Genomic DNA, 25487 nt, shown 5'->3' with positions numbered 1-25487 from the left:
CTGCCAGTAGAATGTGGGTTAACACCAACATGTTGACAAACACTGATATACTCCATTTTTAGATGCAGGTTAAGAAGGAATCGATCAGAAATTGTTATGCGCCACAATTTCTTGATTGATTTCTATAAAATATGGCTTAAATTAAAGGTGAAAATTGCAGGTGCTTTTAAAACATGAAAGTATATTCTCCATGGATGTAAATCAATAAAAAGGTTGGTTTCTGTTAGGCAAGATGCAAGATGCTAAGCGAATTTCTTTTTTATATTGGATAATTATTTTTATGTAATTGCCGCTATAAGAGCCATAGTTTCTTCAGATAGAAATGGTCAAACTGTTTGTTGGACCTTACTAGATGATCCAGGTGTGTAAAAAAAAAAGCACCGGATGTTGACGCCCCTTTTCTAGCAAAGACGCTTGCAGCTCGACTTACCGTAAACACCCCAATAGATGCGCAGCCATTTGCGGTTGATTTATCCAGGCTTCAGAGGGAATTTTCTCTGGCAGGTCTCACTCGATTGCAATGTAACTTCTGGACTGAACAACACTACTCACCGGTAAATTCCAAGCCCCGACAGTCCGTGGGTTTTATGTTCGTTTTTAATCCCACCTGTCCGTCTTTCAGAGTGTTAGCCAGGCAATGCTATCGTCCTGGTAGCCGAGGTTACCTTCAGTGTGTTTGGCGTTGCTAGGCCGGTGTTGCGCTCCCTCTCCCCGGGTTGTATCTCCCCTAAGCTAGCGTTAGCTGAGCTGCTACACCGATCGCTTGTTTTTGACGTTAATTTTAGGTGTAATAGCTGTTTTGTGAGAAGAGGCTGACTAACAAACTGCTCTCAGTGGCTGTCATTCATTGCTGCTTCGGTTAGTTCACTTAATTCAGTTAGCTAATTTAGGGTTGTGGCTTCGGACGGCATTAACCGCTAGTATTACTTACTTACTGAGGCAATAAATGTATGAATAGCTTAGTTCAAACCCTGTTATTCCAGTGGATGCTGTGGTTTTACTAATCAGTTTGTAAAACTCTTCTTAGACGTAGCTTGTTATCCATTCTTAACATGTTTATTGAAAAATGCTAAAATGTTTTATTTGTCTCTATCAGTTTATTGACTGGCATTTTAAAGGTCTTTCATATCAGTCTCAAAGCTGACATTTTCAGAGGAATGTTTCTTTCGTTATTAAGTAACTCAGTTTTTACCTATGAATCATTCAGGCATACAGAGGATGTGAAACTCGAGGGATGAACCGAGTCGTGTCCACACAATACAGTTGTATACAATACAATGTACTTATCTACATTGTTACAAGCAGCCTGTCAGACAATTTATCATAAAAATGCACTGATCGGGCCTCTTTTGGCCGATACTGATTTCCATTTTTCATTCAGGTCCAAACCTCTGATTCCATTTTGTTTTGTTTCCTCAAGTTCTGTGGCCTGTAAAACAGAATGACACGCAGCATGATCCTTGATATAGGTAGTAGTAGTTTGGAGTCCAGCAGAATACAAAAGAATTAACCGCCCATCAATTTTGGGCCTCTCTTTCTTGCACAATTTTCTTGATTCAGCCACATGGTTGAATCAAGACAATGGATCAGGAAATGGGTCAATGTCTTGATCTGTGATCATCAATGTCCTAATGCATAACTCAAGTGTGCTTTTTCTTACTGAGGATGTACATTTTGCTTAAGCTGTTACTGGTACAGAGCAGAATTTCTGCTCCCATAAATTATAGCCCTGAGCCAGTAAAGCAGCCCCAGGCTCCCCTACTACTACCACTGTTTAATTGTAGGCGTGATCTTCTTTTATGATGTGCTTAGTGCACCGATTGGGTCATTGATCACCAATCTTTAAAATCTGTCAGTCAAAGTTGTAAATTTTAGATCTTTTCAGAGGCAGATGAGATCAGTGGAAAAAATCGGCTTCACGTATAACCATCAGTCAATCTCACAAAATTAAAGAAATTGTGTCGATTTATTGGTGCGCCAAATATTATGGCTTTTAAAATAAGTTTTAGCCTGGTCTCATTAGTCGTCAGAATATTTTATCTTGGGGATTATTAAGATTGATTTTTTATTTTTATTTTTCGCCAAAAGTGAGGTTAACCTTTGTTATCTTTGTGGTGGTTTGGGGCTTGGAACTTTTTTCTGGCTTTCACAGACATTTATTCATGCACCAAATTCTAAAATGAGGATGTTCTGCATCTTCTCTATGTGTGGCTAAGAGCTCTAATTCAGGATAGCTGCAGCCTACAAAATGACTCTTGTAGCTCTTTGTTTAAGGCCAGGAAAGAGGCTTACGCACATTGACTTCTTAAATATTAGTAAAAACAGCACATGCTTCCTCTGAAAATGGTCAGGCGCTGTACTATACTGAAAATGAGGAGAAAACAACCAAAGTTCTAAGAAATCTTTACGAAAACAGAGAGTGTTGCTGAGATGAATGACTCTCTGTGTCTGCTCCAGCTTCTTTAGATGCCTTTTCCTTTCTGAAGCTGCGAGGAGGACACGAGGTGCCAAGAGGTGAGAACTGACCACTGCTTCCCAACATGTCCAAGACCAAGAGCTCTGAGTCCGTCAAGGTGGTGGTCCGCTGTCGTCCCATGAATGGCAAAGAGAAGGCCTCTAAATTTGAACAAATGGTTTCCGTTAATGTCAAACTGGGTCAGATTATGGTCAGGAACCCGCGGGAAGCCAGCGAACTCCCCAAAGTCTTTACTTTTGATTCAGTTTACGACTGCAACTCGAAACAAATAGATCTGTATGACGAAACCTTCCGGCCTCTGGTCGACTCTGTTCTCCTCGGCTTCAACGGGACCATTTTTGCTTACGGCCAAACGGGGACGGGAAAGACGTACACAATGGAGGGAGTGAGAAATGATCCGGAGAGGAGAGGGGTGATCCCCAACTCCTTTGACCACATATTCACGCACATTTCACGCTCCCAGAACCAGCAGTACCTCGTGAGAGCGTCGTATCTGGAAATTTACCAAGAGGAGATCCGGGACCTGCTCTCCAAAGACCAATCCCACCGCCTGGAGCTCCGGGAGCGGCCCGACACGGGTGTGTACGTGAAGGACCTTTCGTCGTTTGTCACCAAGAGCGCGCGGGAGATCGAACACGTGATGAACGTGGGCAACCAGAACCGTTCGGTTGGGGCCACGAACATGAACGAGCACAGCTCGCGCTCTCATGCGATCTTTGTCATCACGGTGGAGTGCAGCGAGTTGGGCGTGGATGGGGAGAACCACATCAGAGTGGGTAAGCTGAACCTGGTGGATTTGGCTGGAAGCGAAAGGCAGACAAAGACCGGTGCTCAAGGTGAGAGACTGAAAGAAGCCACTAAGATAAACCTGTCGCTTTCAGCCCTGGGAAACGTCATATCGGCTCTGGTGGATGGCAGGAGCAGCCACATCCCCTACCGAGATTCCAAACTCACCCGCCTGCTGCAGGACTCCCTGGGGGGAAACGCCCGCACTGTGATGGTCGCCAACATCGGCCCGGCGTCCTACAACGTCGAAGAGACCCTCACCACGCTGCGCTATGCCAACCGGGCCAAGAACATCAAGAATAAGCCGCACATCAACGAGGACCCCAAGGACGCCCTGCTCAGGGAGTTCCAGGAGGAGATCGCACGGCTGAAGGAGCAGCTGGAGAAACGCGTGGGGAAGAAGAAAAAGAGGCGGCGGAGGAGGGGAGAGGAAGGAAGCGACGGAGAAGACCTGGAGGACGGAGAGACGGAGGACGACGAGGAAGAAGGAGGCAGCGACTACTGGAGAGAGCAGCAGGAGAAGCTGGAGCGGGAGAAGAAGGCCGTCCTGGAGGACCACAGTCTGGTGGCCGAGGAGAAGGATCGGCTGCTCAGGGAGAAGGAGAGGAAAATGGAAGACTTGAAGAAAGAAAAAGAAGTCGGTGAAATGCTTGCAGCTAAAGTTAAGGTAAGCAAAAAAACAAACAAACAAACAAATAAAAACCTTCTATCCAGAAGTTTTTGTTCTCATTGGCACTTTGTATTTTCCAGTCTGACTTGATTCTTTTAAACTTTGTGCATCACTCAGGCGATGGAGAGCAAGCTTCTTGTAGGTGGGAAAAATATTGTTGATCACACCAATGAGCAGCAGAGGATGCTGGAGCTGAGGAGGCAGGAGATTGCTGAACAGGTGAACTCAGAGTCCAAACAAAGTCTGCTAACTAAATGGGAGTTTTTACAGGAATGACGGAGGAATGGTACGGCACATTTCAAACCAACAGTGTTTCTACATGTTTTTGAATTATTCCATGATTTATGATGGTTGCTTTTTTGTCCTAAGAAATTTTAAAACCCTAATGAGAAAGAATTAGAAAGACAAAAAAATAAAAACGTTCTCACACAGTTTGTTATTCATCTGTAGGAGCTGGTAAGTAAAATTCAAACTGAAGCATCTGTCTCAGGAACAGTCATGCTAAAACACTAAGGAGAAAAAAAAACAAGAAAATAAAGATTAAAACAGAGCAACTTAGAGACAGAGTGTTTGTGCTTTGGAGTCCTCTGGACTTGATGCATGTTGTGGTAGAACTGCCTGATGCTTGACCATCCTGATTGTCTTCAGAGGCCTGGTTAGAGCCATTTCAGGAAGCCGTAGCTTTAAATGTTTGCTTCCAGAAACGGAGAGAGAGAGAGATGCAGCAGCAGATGGAGAGTCGTGATGAAGAGACTCTGGGGCTGAAGGAGACCTACAGCTCTCTGCAGCAGGAGGTCGACATCAAGACCAAGAAGCTGAAAAAGGTGATGGCTGACTTTTGTGTTTTAATTCTTGGACAGACCAAACTTGCTATGTAGTGTTAAAACAAATAACATAAAAAAAATATCTATTTTATGGTAAATCAGAATTGTGGATTTACTGACTTCTTTCTTCCGAGAAAGAAGTCAGAATATGCAGGATTCAGGATGCAGAATATGCAGAATGTGCAGAATATGCTACTGGCTGTTAAATTCAGTACTGAGATTTTTTTTGTGCCTTTTGGCCAAACTTACCTTTTTTTTCTGGCGATCTTGTGTCCTGCAGCTGTTTTCCAAGCTGCAGGCAGTGAAGGCAGAAATTCAGGACATCCAGGAGGAGCACATCAAGGAGCGGCAGGAACACGAACAGACACAGAACGAACTCACCAGAGAACTCAAACTCAAGTATGGAACACATTTCCACCCTCAGTGCACGTCTACAGCTTAATTTTAGGCTTTTAAGGTGTTCTATAAAGGAGTTTTATTTTTGCTGTGAATAATTTCATAAAACACAACTGTAATTGTTTCTAAAAAATTTAAATGTGTTTATATATATATACATATATGACTCAATTTGTTTTTCTACAAGAAGTCTGAATGTTTATCTTTCAGACATCTGATCATTGAAAACTTCATTCCTTCGGAGGATAAGAACAAAATCCTCAACAGGGCTTTCTTCGACGATGAGGAAGAGTGCTGGAAGATGAAGGCCATCACTCGCATTGAGGAGTAAGCTCAAAAGTGTTCTGGAGTTTGGTTCAGTCCTTCATAAACGTGGGGGAAATCTCAACTCAACTAAGAACACCTTTAATTTACACATTTCTTATTTACATGTCTAAAGCAATGTTAGTTTGAACAGATGACCGTGGCAACTTCAGGTTCCCAAGGATGAAGCGGACTTGTAGAGTTCCATAATTGTCATCCTGATAACTTAGCTGATTTCTCTAGTAAGTTGTGTATTTTATGTGCTGCCTTAAAATGTGTTCCTTTAGAAAGACAGTTTATCCCCTGTTATGCATGGTCTGTATCTGGTTTTGACTGGCCATGTAAAAGTGGAGCTGTGCTGCAGTGTGACCTGTTGTGTTCTCCGTCCTCCTGCTCCAGCGACCATCAGATGATGTCCCGGCCCCCGTCTGCCGTGGGCTACAGGAGGCCCCTCAGCCACCATGCTCACATCGCCATGAGGACGAAGCCTGACATGAGATACAAAGTGAGCTGCTTCTCTCTTTGTTTTGGCACCAGCATCAGAGTGGAGGACAATAATGACCGTCTTTTCAAACAGAATTGGACTCGTTGGTGTGAAAGTCCCGGTCAGGTCTTTTATGGTTTCACCACGTCGAGTCTAAAGTTATTACATTTCGATGTGAGTCTGACTCCACTCTAAGTCAGATGACACAAGTCCACATCTCTGCCATGAATTACTGCATTAGTGCATGATGGCATGGAGGAGATCCGTCTGTGGTGCTGCTGAAGCCCAAGTTGCTTTAACAGAGGCCTTCAGCTGATCTGCATCGTTGAACCTGGTGCCTCTCATCTCCCTGCTGACAGTAATATAAAGTTCAGCTGGAGGTTTTTTCCTGTTAAAGGGGGTGTTTTTCCTCTCCACTGTCGCTACATGCATGCTCAGTATGGGAGACTGCTGCTAAGTCAGTGACTTGATTCAATCTTCTGTGTTTCCTTAAGTAAAAACACTTTTTATCCAATTTGAATGATGAACTGAACTTGATTCCAGTTTGGTAACTGGGATAAATCTGGAATGAATAGAAAAATGTCAGGGTTAGACATGAATGCAGTTACTAAATGAATTGGAGTCGATACAAAGTCCTTTTATAGGTACAAATACAAATGTGTGTGTGTAGTTGTATATGCTGCATAGAGAGGACCACTTTTATTATTTCACCAACAAGGTCCTCACTTTAGGGTTAAAGGTATGGTTTTGGTTAGGGTTAGGAACAGACTAGTAATGGTTTGATTTGGGCTCAGGGTTAGGCTATAGAAACGAATGGAAGTCGGTGTAAACTCTTTGTGAAGATAGAATGACGTGTGTGTGTGTCGTGGATTCTATCAGGCTGAAAACATCCTGTTGCTGGACATGGACCTGCCTTCTCGGACCACTAAGGAGTACCAGGAGCCAGTCATCGCTCCAAAGGTGGCAGCCGCCCTGGAGGACGCCCTAAGAGACGAGGATGAGATCCAAGTAGACGCTTCAGGCTTCCACAGCAGCTCGGGGCTGACCCCGCCTGCCAGTGCCAGCAGCAGCCTTAAGAAACCAAAGTCTGGGTAAGAAAGCCCTCTGCCACTTTCAGCTGTTTGGAAGGAGAGTTATTTGTCGTGTAGCAGTCTTCTTCCACTGCTTCCTGTCTTTCAGTCGACCCAGAACAAGCAAGAAGTCGAGCACGCCGACCTCTCCGTTCAGCCCTTGCAGTCTAGCATCCCCTCTCTACCCACAATCCCGCGGCCTGGTGCCCAAGTGACGCCTTCTTCCATTGCCGTCACCAATGTCTTTGTGCACCTTCCCACTTTAAGACTCTTAGAGGATCGGGTTTGTTTGGTCAGGAGCCAAAGGAACCTTTCAGACCACCGCTGCTCTAGTTTCAGCTGTCACCACATCACTGCTAACAGCTGCCATGCATGAAGCCCCAAATCACAGTCCACTGAGACTGAGACCACCTCTGACTCTTTGTCTTAAACATCACTAAGTTCTTAATATGAAGATTGCCTGCAGGGTCCAGTCCATGTCTGCCTATTTCTCTCTTTACATTAATTTGTCACATTGTGGTAAACTTCATGCGTGTGATTTTTATTTGTTTGATTGTATCCGACGGTCAGAGAGTAGAAGACACGATCGTTGCTGTAATCAATAAATGTTGTTCTTCCTGCGGCCCGGCAGAAGGAGGCAGGAAGGGATAGGAGCGTCCCAGCGGGTGGGTAACCCACCACTAAAAACACATCAGGGTTCCAAGGTGCCTTAAACCTGCCATCCTCAACGTCCTCATTTAAATCCTGCAGGCATGTTGTCTCATTCATTTATTCATTCATTTACTGCATCATGCACTGCTTGGATGGAGGTGTTTAGAATCCAACCTCTTCTTTGGGTTGCTTGGTAGACGAAGAGCAACACAGTCATGGTTAATAAACGTTCACCCTTTTTCAAATGGAAAGTCTTGGGTCACAGAACACGATTAGGAAATTAGTTCCTAAAAGCTCCTAAAATGAAGTAAATAGACCAATAGGTCTCAAGATTCTACCTTCTGGTAAATCACATTAAGGTCTGGACTTTGATGCTCATGAACCCCTTTTGTTGCAGGATCTGCACTCGTTATATACGCCTTTCACACTAAAAGTGTTCTCCTGATCCATTTTGGTTGCTAGTCACAACCCTGTAACCCATAGCTACAACCCTGTAACCCATAGCTACAACCCTGTAACCCATAGCTACAACCCTGTAACCCATAGCTACAACCCTGTAACCCATAGCTACAACCCTGTAACCCATAGCTACAACCCTGTGACCCATAGCTACAACCCTGTTCAGTTATTTGTTTAACTGCTAGATAGACTGGCATGTATGAAGTGAAAGGAACAAAGTAAACTAAGAAGGGGTTTGTGTCTGAACTAATGCAAAATGATTATGTTTTTCATTATTGCTGTAGTTTTGGGGGGGTCATTGTCCTGTTTGAGTCGGGATTGGTGTAATGAGGAGTTCATGGTGTTCTTATCAGTCTCCCCAACCATGTTTGACGATTGCTACAACTCATCTAACAGAGACGGGTTCTCATTTTCCGAGCTTCCATATCTATACACAGCTTGAAAGGGGGTGAACTTTAACCTTTCCATGACCATGTATTTACCCTGTGAGTTCTTTATACCTGGTCTATCTGTCCTTTGAATGAGATCCCAGCAACTTCACTCACCCTGCCACCACAGCTGGACTAAATGTAGACTTGCCACAGAAATCGGTTGAAACACTTGAACTTGCAGGATGCTCGACCTTTCTGCCTCTATGCTGCTTTGTTACTGTGATGCGTGCGCTGTTTACTTGCTGCTACTGTGGAGGGGTCTCCAACCCACTGTGACGTTTAAACAAGCCTGGGTCAACTTGCAAACTGCATCAACTCACAGAGATGTTTTCCTCCCGATGGTTTCTCCCAGTAGCTGGAACCTTTCTTGCTGTTTGACCCACGCCTGCTATTCATGTAGATATTTAACACTATAGACCTGTTGCTAGGCAATCTTTAGTCACTTTTGAAGATGTAAAGGAGAAAAAAAGACTAGGTTACCATATTAAAAGAAAAAGTACTTATAACTTATTGAAATATTTTCTTTTTTTATATGCAGATGTAGATTTAATTTTTATATGCTTTTTTTTTCCTGTGAAATACTTTTATTTTTTTGAGCTCTGTAATTTAAGGTTAAAAGATTTATTTTTAGCATCTTACATGCAGTATGTGTATTTTCTATTCACTGTGGCTTTTTTTGTATATGTGTGTGTGTGTGTGTGCTTGATCGGAGCGTTTTCCCACACGGTTGAGATTAAAGTGTGTAAGTGCAGAAAAATGCTGGATTCATATCACAGCCGAGTATTTACTACTTACAGCTGTTGAGTCAATTTACCAAATGCATATCCTTTCGGATCGGAACCGATTGATGTAACTAACATTGCAGCTCCGTAGACGTGTTGCATGATCTTAGCATGCTTGAGTAACACATTTGGCTTTGCTATTATTTATCAATCACAGGAATCTGGCAAGCCCAGTGTTATTGTCTTTATTTATTGTTCAGTTGTTTGTTTAACTGAACAAGCCGCAGCACTGGATCAGAAACTTTACACTTGTGTGACCAACTTTTATGTGCTGTTATTATTTTCAAGCCAAATGTCTTTTCTTTTCTTTTTTTTTTCTTGTTCAGTATCTTTACATTATTAAAGAAATTTTAGCGAAAAACATCCTGGTATGTCTTTCTTTAAAAGAAGTATTATCTAGGAAGATGCTACTTTGAGTTTCTGTTAGTGGTGCAACAATTGCTGTTTTCTGGCTAATCATCTATCTTTAAAAAGCCTGACCTGCCAATTCAAATTTTGACCAGTATTGATCTTTTTTATTTATTTATTTATTTATTTGTTTGCCTGGTGTGTGGGTGTGTGTGTCTGTCAGCCCTCCCTCACGGCAGAGCACAATCTATAAAATGTGTTCAAAGTCAAAAATACTTTACTGATCCTACAGGGAAATTAAATGCTGAAAGCCATACTGTAACTTGACTCAAATTTTTCCAAGAATTATCACTTAGTGATAAAGTTTCTATTGTAAATGGGCTTCTTAATAATATTCTAATTTATTGAATGAATCTGTGAGTATCGGCCAATGTCCCAAATTAAAAGAAATCGGTGCAGATTTATTGTCCAACCCATTTATCGGAGCACCCCTACTTTCTAGTAGTCACCACTTTACTTGTAAAAGCTGTTAGATGCTGTTTGAAATGTCGACTGGTTCACAACATGCTGATCAGAATGTTAAGAAGTTTTTGATAAGCTTCAGGATTGCTAGATTATCAGGAAAATGTGTTTTTAAAGGTAGTGAACGCTGAACAGAATAGTGAATAATGTAGCACTTAAAGTGTAACTAAACGCCCTTGCGAAAGCTTAACCCCGTCCCCAAATAATTTGAAAAACTCCACCGAAGTAGGCGGTGCCTAGGGTCTGATGGGCGTGGCTCTGTGCGCCACGTGCTTTCCTCGCACATGGAAACTTAATTGCTTTGTTGCTGTAAGTGACGTTTCAGGCCCTCCTAGAAACTTTTTTTCTCCCCAAAAAAATAAAAAAATAAAAAATTAGCCAGCGACAAGTCCAGCAACTATTTTTGTGTTATTGGAGATGACATGTGAAAGCACCAGTCACTCTGCCGTAACCTGGAGGATGGTTGTTCACAGCGCAGGCGATTTCTGCTGAGCTTCGTAGTGTTGCGATTGGATAAAACTTCTAAATCAACAGAGGTCCACGCCTCCAGGAAACAATCATTTCTCAGCAGTCAAGGGTCCAGACTCTGGATGAAGCAAAGTGTAGAACAAGGGACTGGATTTTACCAGGCTAGGCTTAGTGACTGCAGTAGGCACCGCTCAACCGAAGGAGGGCAGCACTGAGACAGTTTTATGCCAGATATGGCAGAATTAAACACATTTACATTAAATTGTCACAATATATATATATATTTTTAAAAATCTGTTCACCGGTCTAATGACATTTAATTCATTGAAATAAGAAGTTATTGCATCTTTAGAATCCACTTTATTACCAACAGTTCCAAATTAAAGTCACTATGATCTGAAATAATTTTTTTTAAAAGTGGAACATAATATTCATATACATTCAGCAGAGGAGCACAAATGTACAAAAGCCAAAGTGCATGACAAACAAATGACCTACATACAGTACTCGAAGGTAGATCCAGCAGGCCGAGAAGTAATCTGGAGAGAGGATGGAATCATTTCGGGGCGGGGGGAGATTGTCTGAAATTCAAAATTCATTTTTACTATCGCCACTATAATTTACCTATTTACTGAAAGCCTTGTTATACTAATCACAGTCAATTTTGTGCTCATGTCACAGTTTCTTTTTCACAAACCAGAAGAAAATCGGAGCTGCTGATTTGCTCTTCATTTGACTTTTTGCCATTCTCCATCTTCTTTCTGATCGACTTGTTCCTTGTTTGCTGTTTTATCTGGAGACTTCGCCTGTGCAGTGTCCGTTTGGCACAGGGCAGAGGTTAGGGACCGGAGGAAAAAGCAACAAAAAGACAAACAAACGGGAACAAAGGAGTAATACCCCATAAGACTAAGATCTAGAGTCCAAAAAAGTGACAGGAGATACATTTTTTATTGAAGTATCTTTGTAGGATTAACAACACAAGACACTTTTTAAAATGTCCACACCACTTCAAGTCTAGTAAAATAATAATTATAATAATAAAAAAAAAATCCATTTATTGCGTAAGAAGATTATGAGTACACAATGGGAGAAAACTTGCACGTTGAAGATTATTTGTGTATTTTTTTTTTATCATGCTGGTTCATTCATGTAAAAAGGAATATTAGTATGCATTTTTATGGTCCTCCCATTTTAGTTAAGAGAGTTCAAAGGGACCCAGATGGACTTGAGACTACTCTTTGGATACAAATGTAGGGATTCTAGCTCCAGGTTGGACCCAAAGAATAAAACATATGCATAGAAAAAAAAAGAGGAAAATTCAAGCTTGTGTCAAGTCTACGTCTCTCCACGAAAGGTTTTGAAATCCTAACAAACAGTTGGTCTCGGAAAGCAGAAAATTTAAAGGGCATTTTGGGTTTTATTTCAACCGGGCTCGTCCCGAGAATCTCCACGACAGACGGGGGAAGAAACCAAAGATGTCGAAGCTTCATGTTTTTCTCAGAAGATATATTTCTAATGGGCCTCCTGACATTAATTTTTCGTAGATGTTGGTGTCCACATGTTCAGTAATCAACACAAATTGAGATATGTGTAATAAAGTGAAATGGCAGATGAATGTTGAACCATTAAAAAACAAAAAAAACAAAAAAAAAAACAGCAAATACATACACACTGCACAAGACTCCACTGGTGAAGAAAAAGCAGACAGAAGCTCACTTAAAGTCTGCTGCAGAACATTTAGACTTTTGACTGAATATTTCAGTGAGTTTGCCTAATAATTAATTTCACTTCATAACTCAAAGCATTTGTTTGTTTGTTGAGTAAATTATTTTTTTTGGCAGTGGGGAGGGGGGGGGGGCATGCGGGCTCCCTGGGTTGTAGATTTCCCACTATTAAAAATATATTCACTGTGAAAAACATTGATATTATTCCCTGCCGACTCGACGGGAAATCTGCCGGGTTGAAATAAACTGGAACCATCGTCCTGGCTGAGTTATCTAATAGACTGAGATGCACCAGCAGAAACAACCCCACCCGCCATCACCAACCGCAGCTGGAGGGATCTTGACACCAGCTCTGCTTCTTCTTCTCACACTTGTGGACCCAGTCAGTAAAACGCAGCGCCTCACCATGAGCCTCCTCTCCTCTGTTCCCGGTTGAAGCTAAACTGTTTTGGTCCCTGCTCCCCGAAAAGTCCTCTGCTTGGTTTACTAAACTGCTTGGAGCTCATCTGTGAACTGTCTTCATCGGCGGGAGTCCGTTTAAAGCTGGCAGCGCCGTCCTGCCGCACAGGAAACGGGAATGGGAATCTTCCCAGTCTCAGGGAACAGAACGGAGAGAAACGAGGATGATGATGGAGAGGATGCCGGACGTCGGCCGGTCTTGTTAGGGGGTTGTTAGGTTGGAACGGAGGCTCGGGCGCCTGCTGGAGAAGCTCCAGGCTGCGGTTCGGTTCGGTTCGGAGTGGAGCGGCGCCGGCTGCGGCTCATTTCTCCCGGTAGAACAGCAGGTACATCTTGAGCGGCTCGGGCAGCGGCAGCCCCAGGATCCTCTCTCTCAGGACGTTGACGGCCGGCTGGGGTCGCAGCAGTTCGCCCGTTTCCTTCTCCTCCTCCTCTTCGTCCCGTTCCTCCGCCTCCTCCTCCTCCTCTTCCTCCTCCACCGTCTCCTCCTCCTCCACCAGCCTCCCCCTACCCGCTCTCCTACTGCCCCTCGCCGGCCGCCTGGCCTGCCGCTCCACGACTGCCTCCTCGTCCTCCACTCGCCCCTCTTGGTTGTTGTTGCTGTCCAGGGAGGCGGGGGCCATCCCGCCACCGGCCACCACCTGGCGGGTGGCGAGCATGAGGGTGTTGCAGTGGCGCCGGTGGACGCGACGGCGCTTAAAGCGCGGGCCGTACTTGTGGAGGCCGGCCGCCGCCAGGCCCCGGCCCACGCTGAAGGAGGAGCCCCGGCCCCTCGCCTGACCGTCCCCTCCGTCTGTGGTCACCCGTAGGGTGTGGCGGATGCAGATGCGGGCCAGTTCCTGTAACGTCCGCACCTCGTACTTGGCTGGAAGGTTAGGAAACAAAAAGGCAGCGGTGGACAAGTCAATAAACTGTAAAAAGTTCTTTTTCTGCTGGTTCTAAAGTCTGCTTTTGATTGAAGCTTCAATGGCCGTCTATCTTTTCCTTTTCTCTCTTTCTGCAGGTATAGAAGCAGACTTCTAGGGTGTTGTCCTTCTTTCTCTCCTCTGCTCTCATCTCCTTTCCCTTTCTCCCTTCCTTTTCCATCTCCATGCCTACTGCATTTGAAACAATGCGATGGATAGGCACGCACTGGTATTACAGGCTGACTTGATCAAATGATTTCATGAAAGAGGATTTAATGAGTCTGAGATGGTGCACCGTTTTAAGTGTTATTATTCTGGTGAACGTTAACAAGCAGCACTACATTCTCTGAAAACCTGAAGTCAGACTTACGCAAAGGTGCCATCTTGGGTTTTCTCTTGGGGCTGTGTTTAGGCAAAACCAGAGGAGCAAAAGACACAGAGATGATTTTCTTCGTCTCCCAGCTGTTGAGTCCGGTGCGGATAATCTTGGTCAGCTGCAGAAATGCAACAGAGTGAAGTCATTCGTCCTGTTTTCTTCTTCATCAGATTTAAGGGCAGTTAAGGTCAACGTTTTTAGCCCACCCCATGAAATCACACAAAACTCCTCATATTTCCACGGATATGAATAAAAAGTTTGCACTTGTATTATTTTCACAAGAACAAAGAGAAAATCTCCACAGAGTTTGATCTGTAGATTTTATAGATGTGAAAATAAAAGACTGAAGCTGTTAGCCCTCCTTTGACTTCTTTCTTTTCCAAAACAAATCTCACAATTCAATTAGCTTTAACCCCTTAACTGTCACCCTCAAAATGCTGACATGTGAGTCGATGGGTCCATGAGGGCGCCGGTGACCTCATGACCGTGTAGGTTTTCAAAAGCAATCCCGAGTAATAAATCAGCACTGAGCCAAACATAAGGAACTCTGGTTAGCGGAGCAAGTGGCACGTGGACACTTGGACAACTCTGACACTTTTGGCAAGAGGCAGATTAATCAAACACAAGATTTCAAAAGGTTTGGAGAGGAAAATGATCAGAGACATCAACAAGGTGTTTGTTGTTCAGCTGGTCTCTAGAAGAGTCGGTGTGCCAAGGAAGAGAGTTGATAAAACTCTTCATCGTGGAAAACTTCAAGAAAAAACTGAATTTGCTCATCAACACCTGACTAAAGTCCAAACCATCACAGCTGGAACACGGTGTTGGTTTGGAAGTCTGATCTTTGGTCTGATCAGACATTGCTAGGTGAGGAGAAGAAAGGGAGAGATCTTCTAAACAGTCTGAATTGTTGAACGTGGTGGTGGGAACGTCAGCTGCTTCAGGCACTGGGAATCTTGTTCATGTTCATGGGATCATGAAACAAGGAGCAGGATGCATTTGGAAAGACAACCTAAAGAAATCTGCAACAAGTCTTGCTTTAAATCACCCCCAGGTCTTTAAAACAATGTAAAAAGACCTGGTTGGACACAGAAATCCGGGTCCCGGAGTTCTCACAGAGCCCAGATCTCAATCACATTGAGAATCTGTGGCAGCGTCTTCGCTCAAAGACCAAGAAACATAGATTCACTTACCTCAAGAGAACTACAGACAGAGAATCACTATTCACCACTAAATGTCAGCAGGGTCGATAGTTTTAGATATGCCATTTTCAAAATTTTGTGTTACAATTCAGCACATCCCTAAAATCTACTGGAAGACTTAAAAAAACAAAACTCCGTTGTTGAAACAACGGTACCTGACTAAAGACGTGGAGATTTTGTCTTTGTTCTTTTGGGAGAAATACAAGTATGAACAGTTTTAATTATGGAATAATAGCAAACACTGGGATATTGTATTATAACCCAAGCCTATTTAAAACTTCTCCAAAAAAACTAAACAAAACTGGAAAACTTCTTCAAAAAGTTCTTGTAGGCTTTTATGGAAGACTGAAAGACTTCCAGTCTAATGCTGCTAGTACTCTAATGTTCTCTGACATGAAAACCTCTTGAGACCAGAAACAGAGCAGCTGGACTTAGAACTTAATTACAAACAGGTGGGCTCCATTTACCAAATACCTTCTGAGGCAACTAGCTGTATTTAGAGGCATCAGAGTACAGGAGACTGAGAACCGATGCAGGCCTCACTTACTGGGTTATTTGTTAAAAAAAAGTAGGAAAAATATTTTGACTTTCCCCTTCACCGATGATGCCACATGTTGGTTTATTACACAACCTCCTAATGAAAAACACTGAGATTAGTGGCAGCAAATTGACAAAATGTGAATATTTTATCTTTTTGAGTTGTAATGTTACAGATTAAGAATGAAAATGTGACTTCCCAAGTCACAAGTTAGTCACTAGTCACAAGTTAGAAAAAGTGCAACTTTAACTTGCTAGATAATAAAAAAAAAAAAAAAAAAAAAAAAAACATAGGAGACGACCGAAACAGAAAGTGTCATGGAGACGATGATGCTGAGGGCTGACCTTCTCCTCCAGAGGCATCACCAGGATGCCCCCCACCTTCAGCAGATTCTTCATGTACTCCTCGTGTTCCTTCTGCACCCCGGCGCCACAGTAGACCCTGTCATAGTGGCGGCTCTCGGGAGGAATCTCCAGGCAATTTCCCACCACGAAGGATGGCTCACAGAACTCAAACCTGAGAAAAAAAATGAACAAAAAGGAGTAAAAGTCTATTCATTTCTGGGGAAAAAAACCCACCCAAAAACCAAAAAACAAACAGACAATCAATGGAACAAGCACATCTACAAGTAGACACCGGAGAAAGGACAAGAATCAAAATGCTGCAAAGACCTGATCAAGACTCAGACCTCAACCTCACTGAGAGAAATGCTTTAGGAAGAGAGCTTACATAAAGATTACTGAGGCAAAATTCCTCCATGTTACATACCAAACAAATGAATATAATGCATCTTTATTTTCTTTTATTTGACTGTAATTTAAAAAAAAACCAAACAGTAAATGTCACAGATCCGCCTGGACCTACTTGTCGAAACTATCACTGGTTTTGATGAAGGAGTCCAGCTTCTGGTAGGCGTACTCGATCACATCTGCATGCAGCTCTACTCCATGATTCACCCCGAACGGTCCTGAAAAACAAACAACGTGATGGGAGTCATCTGAAGACGTCTGTGAAAAGCAGACAGGACTTGGATCTGTACTGGCCTACCCAGAATGAGCCCGACCATGGTGCTGAGGTAGCCGGTCCCGCTGCCCAGGTTGAGGAAGGAGAGGCCGGGATGCAGCTCCAAAGCCTCCATCACCTCGGAGTAGATGCACGGCGCAGACAGATGGATGTTCCCATGGCGCCAGGCGAGGTCCTGTCCAGAACAGAAAGCTACGCTGAGGAAGGGGGGACTTCTCCGGACCGGCGCTGGCTGGTTGTGAGAGTCGCTCCTCACCTTGTAGGCGTTGTCCCGGTATTCATCCAAGTAGTAGTCGGCCCGGTCGATGGCCCTGAAAGCTCGCTCCACCAAATCTGTGCGGATGTAGTAAGCCTCCTTCAGGTTGTCGATCAGGTCGTCGTTGTCCTCGCCGGCACTAACAGCTCCTCCCATCCTGACTGGAGGACAAGCACCACAACAAACCCGACGGGACTTCAGGAAGCTCTGGGTTTCTCCAAGAAGAACAGCCTTCAATGAGAAAAAAAGAGGATTCTGGTACCACTGACTGCTGGAACTTGCTTTGTGACAGCAGACAGAGATAGAGTTTCTCTCAGGTCATATATGGTCCTAACCTACACTGTAAAATGTAAAAGTAAAGTGTACTCAAAAAGAAAAGTGACCTGAACTCATTCCAGCCTACTCTGTTGACTATACTAACTTAAACTTAGCAAAGACAACTTTCTACTGAGGCAAGTAATCAAACTCATCAGCAGCAAGTAACCCGAACTTGGAGTTATGAGTGAGCAAAACGCATCTGCATAACCAGCAGAAAACTCGGCATCATTCGCAGCTCGTTGAACGCACATGCGCATTGGACACTGACGAGTGACGCGTGTTTGAAAAAGCGCCAAACTGTCAACAATACGGGCGGTTGCTGCAGCTAAGTTTTGTCACGGTAAGTCCCACTGTTTTTTAGCAAACTTATATTCGTTATCTCGGCCGTATAATTCATCCGTAAGTCCAGGTTTTGAGGTTAACTTTATGTGTAATGATTTAGCGATGCCTGGGACTAACGTTAGTCGAAAATATCATGTTTATTTAGTGGCAACAAGATGGAGCGGCAGAGCAAAAAAGCTGTCCGGCGCATAAAACAAAAAAGGAAAAGGGATAAGGATAAAGATGTTGGCGGGTTAAAAAAGCCGCTGTACTGTTATAGAAGGCTTATGATGAGTAGACTGCCATAGGTGGGACAGCTGTAAACTGTAGGAGAAGCAGCCATGATGAAGAAGTGTAGGGTCACCAGATTTGGGTTTCTGAAAAGGAGGACACTTCTTTTTTTGTTGACGGGGGGGTTGAATCGGCGGACACACATGCGCCAACGGGGGGTGGAGATGGGGGAGACGGCGGGTGGGGGGGTAGAACCAGCGGTAGCACAAGAAATCGGTAGAACATGTACACACGTGCTACCGATTTCTTTGCCATACAAAAAAAATCTGGAATGGAGTAGTGGAACGGAGTGGCAATGTAATCACAATGCACTGTAAGCTATATAATGTGTTTTGAGGCAGTTGACCAAAATCCCGGAGGATTTTTAAATTCCCCCCAGACATTTTTTTAGGTCTGAAAAGTAGGACATGTCCGGGAAAAAGAGGACGTCTGGTCACCCTAAAGAAGTGTTACTTTGATATGTAATTGTGGTGTTGCTTCTATTGTTGTTAGGACTGCGAAGACCCAGATGTGTCTCACACCCCCATTGGGATCCTGACCATCATTCCTGAGGACAGGCAGGCCTCCACTGACTCACTGCACCTCCAGTCTTCAAGTACTGCCATCATTTTGGAAGGAAGTCTTGTCATGAATGATCTTGGGAATCTTCCACATGCCATGTGTTTGCTCTTTGGACTTATTTATTCTCTGAATTTGGAGTACCCTCAACAACTGAAGTACACCTTTGACTTCATCCAAAGGGTGCTTCTGTCACTTGGACATAAATCCCTAAAACCAAAAATACAATCACTCAAAAATCTTCTGATGCAATGAGTGAATGTGATGTGACATTATGGATCAATGTTGATACCTTTACCCTTATTGGAAAAGTGATTTTTATTTCTTGTTTGATTCTTTTTTTGTTGGAGAGAGCATCATTGCATTTGCAGACTACTAAATGGTTTTATGTTAATGAGGAGAAACATTACTTCACTTCACTACTTCATTATTTACTTTATCAATGTTATGATAAATGTTGGGCTCTAGTATTGAGAATTGAGTTTTTGTTTCACACCAGTCAACAAAGACATTTAAGCAGGGATTCTCAAAGTTTTAAAGACTGAGGGCCATTTGAAGGATTCAATATTAGATTGAAGGCTACCCTAGAAAAAAAGTCATGTCATTTTTTTTCCCTAAAAAAGTCTATGGAAAACTTTGTTTCCAGGTTAGTGTGTATGTAACCACACTTGAGAACCTTGTATTTAAGGTAAACTTGTTTAATTATTAAACATTTTTTCCATTCAAACTGTTGTCTGTTGGCTCTTCGTTCCAATAACTTAACACTTTTGGTTCATCTTACTTGAACATATCAAGGCAATCGGTTTCCTGATATTTTGCAAGTAATGTGAACTCTTAAACGTGTAAGTATAACTTATTTTTATGAGTACTGCTTAATTGACATAACTCACAATTTGAAGTAGTCATAATTGACATTTTATAGTCAACTTTACTAATGATTTTGAGTTAACGGCACTCAAGTTTACTGCCATTGCATGAGTTGTCTGAATGAATATTTTACAGTTAACCCAATTAATGATTTTGAGTTAACGGTACTCAGGTTTACTGCTTTTATCTGAGTGGTCTAAACATAGTTATTTTTAGCAATAACACCTTAAAATGAATTAGCTACTTTACTTGAAGATTTTGAGGCAATCGGTTTCCTAACTTTTTTTAAGTAAAGTGAACTTATTACATTTTACAGTGTATTGTCTCGGTTTTTGCTTTGTGTTTTGCTCAGTTGTTTTAAGTTATTCCCAGGCCAGACTCAATGCAACCTCTCTCTGTCTGAATTGGGGTCGCCCTCTACGACTAGGAGTGTGGCAATAAAATTCACAATCCAGACGAGACACAATATTGAGTTCATGAGAACGGGCCTGGATGAAAACTTCAACGGCCTTTTTACTGCATTTTTATTGAGTTCTGCCACCCACTCAATACACTGTCGGTTTTGTCTCTTTGGTGCTTGGGGATAAACAAGGGAATAAACGGAGAGGCAGTGAGCCAACAACACTATGCTGTGTAGATCAGTGTCCCCATGAAAAATACCAAAAATAAGGTGAAAATTAGTCAAACAAAACACAACAAAACAATTTAAAAGAGGCAAAAAGAACAGAAATCCTGCATTTTTATTTTATTTGGGTATTTAAATCTCACTTTGACAGTTTGGTAATTCCACATTGACAAATTTCATCTTTCATCATTTCATGTTACCTTAAAGTAATGTGGGTTTGTGTGTGTGTGCGTGTGTGTGTGTGTGTGTTTATTGGCTGCACAGCTGCAGCCAATAAGAACAAAAAACTGTTCTTGTTAGGTTTACTGGTAACACTCCAAGCGTGTGTGCACGGTTGTTATTAGTGGGGTTGTACCAATAAACTGATTGGTCGATACTTACTATAGTAACCCATCTTCTGTACCACTGCAAAGGTCTTAAAATCAAACACTGTCCCCTTTTGCTCTGCCGTGACAGAGAACGGATGGACAGACCTGCCCACCATGTCATGTCTGAATGTGTGCAGCTAACAATAATCATCCACTGTGGCCAACTTACCAACTTTGTCTTGATATTTAGTGCCGTTTTCAGACAAAAAACAAAACAAAACAAAATAACAAAAATCAGCATCAGCCAAAATTGGAATCAGCAGGTTTGGTTTTTTTTAAAGATGATTGACCGGCCAGGAAACTGCAATCTGTGCAATCCTACCTGTTGTTGTGTAATAGCACCTCATGTACAGTATGCTACCAGGGGTCCTGTGGTTTATCTTGTAGGCCTGTTTTCGAACTGATCCATGTGTTAAAGAGGTGTTTATGGGTTTCAAGCAGTAAAATTATTAGAAAATCAAGTAAATTCAATTTCTTGGTCAGAATAAAGAAATAAACATTCCTTATCTAACATTGGTGTATTCCTGCCTAACTTGATGACACATTAACAGTATTGATTGACAAGGTCAGCACCACCACCATGAGGCTGGGTGGGCTCCAGAGACCAGATCAGTCCAGACCAAACGGAGGGCCCCATCAGGAGGCTGTAAACGAACGAAGCAGCTGCTTAGCTCCATGTTACTGCTGCTGATAGTCTTTGATGAGTCGACTTGAAAGGGATGCTGAGAAACAAACAAGGGGTCCCCCATCAAAAGGAGGTGGATCCAGTAGAAAATGACCAGAGGATGGCGCTCTAAATCATTGCTTGTTGTTTTAGTGCACCCTTTATATGAATGCCAATCATCAGAGCTCGGTAATACCCTGGCGCTTCAGTAGATGTTTTTTGTTTTTTTTGTTTTTCTGGAGAGTTTCTGTGACGGGGCGCCGCAGGTTTTAATTCACCAAAGCTGCTACTAGCGCTTCGGCCATTAGCGCCACCCTTAACCATCCAGTTTAAACATCCCCACACCAGTACCAGAGAGTGCTGTAGCGCTATTTTTCACCCAAACAGCAGTAAAACAGCCAGTAACACCTTCATGCAGCTGCATTATGTCCTCCAGAGAAAAGGAGGAAAACACCGAGACGACGCGCGGACCTTAGCTGGCCGCAGCGGGGGAGAAGAGCTCCCAGCAGCCGCGGTTCGGGCCCAGTTAGCGGGGTGCCGGCTGGGGAAACGCTCTCTGTCTCAGCTGCCTACCTTCTCGTCGGCCTATTCTTCTTCTTGTTGTTGACGGTGGTGGTGGTGGGGGATCCAGTCAACGCACCACTGCTGGATGTAAACATTCGGCCATCTGACGTGATGACGTCACACACCAAGCACGTAGAAAAGATGGCCTAGTTTCACAAAGCTGAGATGTAGTGGTTCAGATCAGGTCGGGAAAGGCCCTTTTTTCCATGAACGGCTTCAGCTAAAGATAAAGGAATGTATTTATGTTGTTGTTTTGCAACACGCATACATATATACATATACATATACATATATATATATATATATATATATATATATATATAATAATAATTCCCTTCTCACCCACCGCGGGTGGTGATTCTTCTTCCTCTTAGCTCGGGTCCTCTACCAGAGGCCTGGGAGCTTGAGGGTTCTGTGCAGTATCTTGGCTGTGCCTAGGACTGCACATTTCTGGACTGAGATGTCTGATGTTGTTCCTGGGATCTGTTGTAGCCACTGTTCCAGTTTGGGGTGACTGCCCGAGGGTCCGACCACAGGCACCACTGTGGTCTTCACCTTCCAGGCCCTCTCCAGTTCCTCCCTTAGGCCCTGGTATTTCTCTAGTTTTTCATGCTCCTTTTTCCTGATGTTGCAGTCACTTGGTATTGCCACATCCACCACAACGGCTTTCCTCTGTTGTTTATCCACCACGACTATGTCTGGTTGGTTCGCCCTCACCATTTTGTCTGTCTGGATCTGGAAGTCCCACAGGATCTTAGCTCGGTCATTCTCCACTACCTTCGGGGGTGTTTCCCACTTTGATCTTGGGGGTTCCAGTCCATATTCTGCACAGATGTTTCTGTACACTATGCCTGCCACTTGGTTGTGTCGTTCCATGTATTCTTTCCCTGCCAGTATCTTGCACCCTGCTGTTATGTGTTGGACTGTCTCAGGGGCCTCCTTGCACAACCTACACCTTGGGTCTTGTCTGGTGTCTTGTCTGGTGTTTATATATATATATATATATATATATATATATATATATATATATATATATATATATATATATATATATATATATATATATTGGCATTAAAACGCCAATGATTAATTTCGTGGTATTTCAATGCAGTCAAACACTGTTATTCAGTCAAGTACCATAATTATTTTATCACTATGAAGTTAGAATATACCATTGTCAACCTTATAATTATCCATGTAGGCATTGTTGCTGTTTGACTGTTTCTGAAGTTTGACAAAAAGGTCTTTAATAGACTGTTATGTGTGTTGAGTGGATTAGACCAACGGCTAATAGGACATGCCCAGGCCCCTGTATGATGACACTACTGCTCAATTTTAACGCTAAAATTACGTTAACAACTTAAATTCATTTTAGTTTTGGCATATATAATTAAACAAATGCACGGTTTAAATCACACAATATGTAAAACAAGTATTTATTTACATCATAAATATAACTTTAGTCTCTTTCAAGGGTGCTGCTAATAACAAGATACATTTCATAAGCTCTATTGCACGTTATCTTATGATTTCTGATTGCCGTTAAGCATTTACTCTCACAGTTAAACGAGAAGCTATCCCTTCTAAATAAAAGCATCAACATTCAAACAAGAAGCTAATTGTAGTTAAAACTAATTCAGGACGATAGACAAAAGTTATTTGTACTTTGTAATTAACATTTTATCCACATACTTCCCAGATGCTGCAAAATATTCTCGTATTTCATCTGGACTTGTCATGTTTGTTCTGTATAAATATTGATAAGATATAACAAAAACATCCAGCATACCTGGATGTTTCTCACTGAAAAACATTGAGAACATTGTTCATCTGAAGAAAAGTAACCCCACAGCATGATGCTGCCACCACTATAATTTACTGTGACTATGGTTTTCTCTTTGTGAGGCTCTTTGTTGTTTTTTCTTCTGGAAGCCTTTTAGCAAAAATACAATATGGTTGCCACGCGTATAAAGCAAAGTGAAAGATACATGCTATAAATAAACATACATTAGAACTTTATACAGTTTCAGTCTCAAACATTTTTTTGAGATGTTTCGTTTATTTATTGTGTTATGATCGCATCGTGTACATCACTTTAAATTGCCTTGGTGCTGAAATATGCTGTGCAAATAAACCTGCCTTGAATGTAAGAAAATGAAATGCCTCATAGCTTAACTAACCTTCCTAACATGCAGATCTACGTTCAGTGATATTAAAGTGTGCTGGATTTTATGATACCCTCCTGTTCCGTGTTTGTGTTGAATTAAAAATGTACAGAAACTCACATAACTAAAGGTTTGATATTGTTTTAAACACTCTTGACAAAACGAGCTGAAAGACAAGCAAAAACCATGTTTAGCAAATGCATATAAATTCACAAATCGTCCACCAGATGTCAGTGGACAATTTGTGAAAGTCATTGTATGTCTTGAATCCGTATAGAGGCAAAACTACTATGTTTATAATTTTTCAGCAGTCAGGCATATAATGTGTTTGGTTTCTCTTACTTTCATTAACCTTTTACAATGGGTGAATGGGTGAATTTTTTCTTTTCCTACAAATTTTAAAATCAAGCATCAGAACCCATTCCATGGGCTGCACATTATGCTGAGCAACATTAGTCAATATGTAAAATGATGTTACAGTACCGGTAGTTAGTTAGTCTCTATTTTATAATTCGTCATAAACTAATTTAACAAATTCTTAACCAAACTGGCCCCTCAACTGTAAACTGAAGGTTCACTACACTCACAGCTAAAGGGTGGGTTTAGTTAAGAACCTGTTAAATTAGTTTATGACAAATTATAAAATAGAGACTAACGTTACTCAGCATAATGTGCAGTTCATATAATGGGGACTGGTGTTTGTTTTAAAAATGTGTTGTAAAAAATGTTTCCTGTTCTCAATAAGAAATGAATGTGCACAATAGAACTGATGAACATCATAAGGACTAAAGGTTTGTGGAGTGACATTTACCTGCTTTTAGGAAAGTCATAGGAATGTCAAGGGCCCACAGAAAAACAGTCAATGGGCTCCATCCGTCTTCCAGACTAATCTGACCAACTTCCATATCTGCACTAAAGAAAATGCTTCCACTGAGTGATGGTCCGGGTGCTCAGGGTGATGTGCAGACACAGTTTTACATCACAGTTTTGCATGAATGCCAAGAAGTTTGATTTTGGTCTCATCTGACCAGAGCAACTTCTTCCACATGTTTGCTGTCTCCCCTGAATCAATCAATCAATCAGTCAGTCAGTCCATCATTTTACATGCTTATCCCTAGTAGGGTCACCAGGGGTGCCGGTGTCTATCTCCAGTGGTCAAGGGGTAAGAGTACACTCACACAGGTCGCTAATCTATCACAAGTCTCCCCACCAAATAGTTTGTTGCAAACAGGACATTTATAGGTTTGGGATTGAGCCATACAAGTACAGGTGTACAAAATCCAGCATTTAACCATGTAAAATGATGTTTCAGATATTGGGATTGAGGTTCTTTTTCCTCAGCTCAATGGCAGCAAGCAGCGGTGCGGCGATGGGAGTTATCTCTTTTCAGAAAATCTATAATTCCAAGATTACTTCAGCAGAATTATGAATAAGGCAGGGTCAGGACTTATTTCTACAGCAATAGATTTAGGAATAGAAATACTGGATATGCAAACATTATCATATATAGTTCAGGTCCAGGACTTGTAGTAAGCAGCATTCCACCTTAGGGGAGTTGGTCTTTCTGATTCAGGAAGACGTCCTCCCCCATGGGTC

At 42.4% G+C, this 25487-nt stretch overlaps 2 protein-coding genes across 3 annotated transcripts; one reads left to right on the top strand and one right to left on the bottom strand.

Moving 5' to 3' along the window:
• The first annotated feature begins 428 nt into the window (after nt 1-428).
• kif3b (kinesin family member 3B) lies at nt 429-9693 on the top strand. 2 transcript variants are annotated; one of them, XM_044128261.1, is made up of 9 exons: nt 429-554; nt 2458-3929; nt 4050-4151; nt 4634-4756; nt 5037-5155; nt 5363-5479; nt 5855-5960; nt 6819-7030; nt 7119-9693. In XM_044128261.1, the coding sequence occupies exons 2-9, from the start codon at nt 2541-2543 to the stop codon at nt 7222-7224; spliced, it is 2274 nt and encodes a 757-aa protein (XP_043984196.1). In that variant the 5' UTR covers nt 429-554; nt 2458-2540; the 3' UTR covers nt 7225-9693. The 2 variants fall into 2 exon arrangements, with proteins under 2 accessions (XP_043984196.1, XP_043984205.1); XM_044128270.1 differs by lacking the exon at nt 429-554 and adding an exon at nt 669-858 and having other exon boundaries at nt 7119-9687.
• A 1317-nt stretch (nt 9694-11010) lies between these two features.
• On the bottom strand, nt 11011-21864 carry LOC122837994 (protein-L-isoaspartate O-methyltransferase domain-containing protein 2). The gene is made up of 7 exons (XM_044128248.1): nt 21736-21864; nt 17151-17381; nt 16919-17069; nt 16736-16838; nt 16216-16387; nt 14129-14252; nt 11011-13718 (listed from the first exon to the last, which is right to left on the bottom strand). Exons 2-7 carry the CDS (start codon nt 17304-17306, stop codon nt 13156-13158), a joined length of 1269 nt encoding a protein of 422 aa, XP_043984183.1. The 5' UTR covers nt 17307-17381; nt 21736-21864; the 3' UTR covers nt 11011-13155.
• Nucleotides 21865-25487: the final 3623 nt, after the last annotated feature.

Source organism: Gambusia affinis, linkage group LG01 (genome assembly GCF_019740435.1).
Source record: "Gambusia affinis linkage group LG01, SWU_Gaff_1.0, whole genome shotgun sequence".
NCBI lineage: Eukaryota > Metazoa > Chordata > Actinopteri > Cyprinodontiformes > Poeciliidae > Gambusia > Gambusia affinis.
The sequence above is the reverse complement of the archived record's forward strand: the minus strand, read 5'-3'. Positions and strand labels throughout refer to the sequence as shown.